The sequence below is a fragment of the Alligator sinensis genome, unplaced genomic scaffold, assembly GCF_000455745.1.
Source record: "Alligator sinensis unplaced genomic scaffold, ASM45574v1 scaffold987_1, whole genome shotgun sequence".
NCBI lineage: Eukaryota > Metazoa > Chordata > Crocodylia > Alligatoridae > Alligator > Alligator sinensis.
The window spans coordinates 163,669-167,912 of record NW_005842574.1 but is presented as its reverse complement, the minus strand read 5'-3'; the positions used below and the strand labels follow the sequence as shown (position 1 = coordinate 167,912).

Genomic DNA, 4,244 nt, shown 5'->3' with positions numbered 1-4,244 from the left:
TTGGCCGCGCCGGGTCATTGCTGGCCGCGCATTCCTGGCCGCCGGAGCGCTGCGTAGGGAAGATTCTTTTCCCAGCCCGTTCTTGAAAATATCCGGTCCACGTGGAGGAGAAAAGGGGACGGGGCAATGCTCCCGGCCACCCCCCGCGGGCTGCTCCCCCTCCCAACGCAGCCCCGGGGCAGGGAAAGGGGTGCAGGCGGGGACAGCCCCCGAGGGGAGGATGCTGCTCCCCAGGCCAGGCCGGAGCCCAGCTTGCGGGGGCAAAAGGGACTTCCTCTTCCTCCGGGGCTAAACTTCCAGGTAATAAAACTCACGGCAGGGGCTGGACCTGGATCCGCGGCCCTGGGAGCACACCGCGTTCTCCCCGCCGGGGACCCAGGGCCACGCCACGTCTGCACTGCACGCACCACTACCCTCCCCTGCCCTGGGCCCGAGGGGCATCCGGGGCTGCACGACTGCTGCGGCCCCCAGGCCGGGTGGGCTCAGTCCATCGGCTCGTGCCCACCGCCTAAGCTCTGGGGCTAAGGAGGCCGAAGAAAGACCCCTGCTAAAGACTTTGGCGAAGCCGTGTGCAGCCGGGCTGTGACAAGCGCCGGCGCAGCCAGCCACGCAGGAAGAGGAGCCCAGAAAGGGGCTCTGGGGCTGCAGACGGTGCTGGAAGGCTGCAGAGCGCTCGCCCCATTCCTGCCTCGAGCTGCGCCCGCCGCGGAGCTGGCTCCCGCCCTGCGCTTGTGCCCAGGCCCGCGCGCTCCGGGGAGGGCCGTTCAGGGGGACCCCAGGGCTGCACTCGCAGAAAGGAGCGTGGAGAAAAGCGAGCTCATTAGCGGAGTTAAGCAGAACCAGGTGCCGCGCGGAGCCGGGCCCCCCTGCGCACCCCCGGCTGCGGAAGGGGTGGCACTGGCCTGGCTCAGCTGCCAGCGGCCGGCTGATGAATGGCGGGGAAGCATTGGGAAGATGAAAAGCACTAGATAGGAGCCGGGCTGCCTGCTGCGAAGCAGGTGAGGGCAGGAAACCCGCCCGTCCCTGGGTGCCGGGGAGCCGGCGGCTCGGACGCGTGGCTCGGGCTGGGTCACACGACAGCCCGGCGGTGAAGGGAACCCGCCAGAGCAGCAGGGTGCCTTCCCGGCATCACCGCTGCCACGAGCAAGGCAGGGTTCACCCCTCTGGGCACCGCCGGCTGAGCCAAAACCCTGCACCGCGTCTGGCCAGGACGGGGCTAGCACAGAGCTTGCCCCAAGAGAGGCCTGGATGTCCCTGCCCGGGAGACGCACAAGGGCGGCCAGAGCTCGCTGGCCACGTGCCCGGCTCTGCACCTCCGGCCTCTTTCCTCGGAGGCCCCGGGGCTGGCAGGAGGGATGTTGGCGGGTGAGGACGTGGGGCCGAGGCCGGGGAGCCCCTACTGCAGACGGAGGAGGAAGAGCGCGGGGTCCTCACCTGGCTGCCCTGGGGAGCATCCTGCGAGCAGGCCGGGGCCGCGGCTCCGTCTCTGCCTGGGATTTCCAGTCCCCTCCTCATTAACAGCAAGCAGGTGGCCGCGGTGCTCGAGGTGAGAGGAGTCCGGGGGGGCCTGGCCCTCCCCGACCCCTGCCGCGGCCCCAAGGCAGCCGCTTGACAGCTGCTCCGAGCAGGGGGGAAGGGGAGGGAGGGACCCTGCTGCTCCTGCCCCCGGCACAAGGACCCCCACAAGTCACCGGTGTCCCAGTAAGAAGCTGCCCGATGGCAGCCTGCCGCAGCCGGGACAGCCAGGTCCGACACACGAGCGCACCTGGGACGTCCAAACCAGCTGCACCTTGAGGCCTCTGCCCCAGCCATGCCCAGGCTGCAGGGACCTTTCCCGGCACCAACACGGGCTCCTCCAGCTCCACGCGGCAGGTTCAGGAAGGGGAGCACGTGCTTCCTGGTGATGTGCTCGTCCCATAAACACGGAGGCCTCCTGCCACCGGGCTGGGCAGGGCTCTCAGCGTGGCTCCCGCTGGGCTGGGGTCTCCGTTAGCACCGCGTGCAGCCGTCCCTGCTGATGACAGCTGATGTGGACACAAACGACGGCATCTGTGGGACGGCTCCAGAAAGAGCTGATGGCCGGAGAAGCAGCCTGCTCGGCTGCGGGGCAAGGGTCCAGGCCCCTCTTCCCTGCGCCCTCTCCGGCAAAACTAATATTTGCCTTAGTTAAGGGGCCGCGGCAAGCCTGTGTCACGCGGGCCGGCCGGCCAGGAGCAGGGGGAACGCTCCGGCTCGAGGAGGATGTTGAGGGGACCGTGGTGGTGCTCGCAGGGTGGAGGTGGAGGAGGAGGAGGGCTGTGGGAATGACCCCTGACACATCCACGGCACCCCAGCTCCCTCCCCAGGCACGTGGGATGACTCACGACCTGGCCCGACCATCGAGTCATCCTGCAGACGGAGCCGGGCCCGAAGGCTCATCCCGGAGCAGGCTGCAGCGGGAAGGCCCTGGAGGCCCCCACGCAAGGGCTGACTGCACCCGTCCGGCTCACCCTGCAGCCTGCTCCTTCCAGGGGCCACTTCCAGAGTTGGCTTTGACCCACTAAGTGCAGAGCCTGCTTGCCCGAGATACCTGCCGCTCCCTCGCCCGGCCGAGCTGCCTCCTCCCTGGGCCACGCAGGCCTTGGCGGGAGGCGGTGCTGGGCTGCACGCCCACCGCGGCAGGGAGGCAGCAAGCGCCGCTAGCGCTGAACGTCAGTGTAGTCCCCGGCTGCCAGGGCGAGCGAGGCAGGGGCTGGGGCTCTCCCAGGACGCCCGCCGGGGCCAGGACCTCACTCACCCGGTGCCCAGGGGGAAGCGGTTGGTAGCTTTGCCGGCTCTGCACCTTGCACCACGCTCACCGGTCTCGGGGTCCGCGTCCGCACGGCTGATGGAGACAGAGATGCCAGGCTCTGTGCCCGGGGAGGGGTTTGAAGCAGCAGGCTCCGAGCTGGGGCAGACCTTGCCGGCACGTGGCTCCGTGAGGGTTAATCCCTCCGGCAGGAAGGTCTGGATCTGAGCGGGCTCCCTCCCTCCCTCCATCTCCAATACACCCCCAGGGGTCCCCACACGTCCCCTGCTCTACGTGCACACGGGGCCCCGGCACATTCACACCCGCGTGCCCAGGGGGCTTCTGCAGGCACCCGGAGCGGGGGTCACGTTCGTTTGCAGATGCCAGGGCCCCGGAGGAGTGCCAAATCCAGACACCCCGGCCCGTCAGACCCAGGCTGGGCACGGGGCACGTCCTGCGCAAGGCAGGCTGGCCCCCGCGTAGCTAGGGCCCGTGGCCGAGAGCGTCCGGAGCTCGCAAGGGTTAAGGCCTGCCGGGGAGCGCAGGTAGGCGTGCGTCTGGGGCTCCCGCTTGGCTGGGAGCCGGCCCTGCCTGTGGGAGGAGAAGGAGGGGCCTGGCTGACCACTGGCGGCTGCTATAAAACAACTCCCGGCTGCGCCGCACTCCCCGTCTTAAGATGCACATGTGTGCAGAGAGGAAACGCCGGCTGCTGCCGTGAAGAGGCTGAAACCCCTCCGGCGCCGCCAGGGCCAGGGCCAGCCCCAGCCGCCGGGAGGAGCAGTAGGCGCGAGCGGTGCCTGCAGGATCCCTGCCGTCGGCACGGGGGACGGAGCTCCCTTCCCGGGGCGGGCGGTGGCATGAGCGCGTGGAGCTGAGGGGCAGCAGCGCGGAGAGCGGCGAGCGCGCCCAGCCATGTCGTTCGCCATGCTGCGCTCGGCCCCCAGCCGGTACCTGTACCCCGAGATCAGCATGCTGTCTGAGGACGAGGAGAACGGCAGCGAGAGCTCGGGCTCCGACGAGAAGCCCTACCACCTGGACGCCGACGGCTACAGCCTCAAGGGCGCCAAGCGCCGCGGCGGCAAGAAGTCCAGCCGGCTGAGCCGGGAGCCCCGGCAGCGGCACACCGCCAACGCCCGGGAGCGAGACCGAACCAACAGCGTCAACACCGCCTTCACCGCGAGGACGAGGAGAACGGCAGCGAGAGCTCGGGCTCCGACGAGAAGCCCTACCACCTGGACGCCGACGGCTACAGCCTCAAGGGCGCCAAGCGCCGCGGCGGCAAGAAGTCCAGCCGGCTGAGCCGGGAGCCCCGGCAGCGGCACACCGCCAACGCCCGGGAGCGAGACCGAACCAACAGCGTCAACACCGCCTTCACCGCCCTGCGGACGCTCATCCCCACCGAGCCGGCCGACAGGAAGCTGTCCAAGATCGAGACGCTGCGGCTGGCCGCCCGCGCCATACTCCCCCCGGGCCACGG

General features: G+C 69.8%; 2 protein-coding genes across 2 annotated transcripts in view; one reads left to right on the top strand and one right to left on the bottom strand.

The window, feature by feature from the left end:
* BOP1 (block of proliferation 1) overlaps positions 1 to 4,244 on the bottom strand; it is a 57,206-nt gene that overhangs the window by 8,820 nt on the left and 44,142 nt on the right. The window lies entirely within an intron of this gene.
* Positions 3,574 to 4,244, top strand: part of SCX (scleraxis bHLH transcription factor) — a 7,342-nt gene continuing 6,671 nt past the window's right edge. The window contains exons 1-2 of the mRNA XM_006032460.2: positions 3,574 to 3,852; positions 4,020 to 4,212. Of these exons, the coding sequence (XP_006032522.1) occupies positions 3,680 to 3,852; positions 4,020 to 4,212 (366 nt within the window). The 5' untranslated portion in view covers positions 3,574 to 3,679. The remainder of the gene's footprint in view (positions 3,853 to 4,019; positions 4,213 to 4,244) is intronic.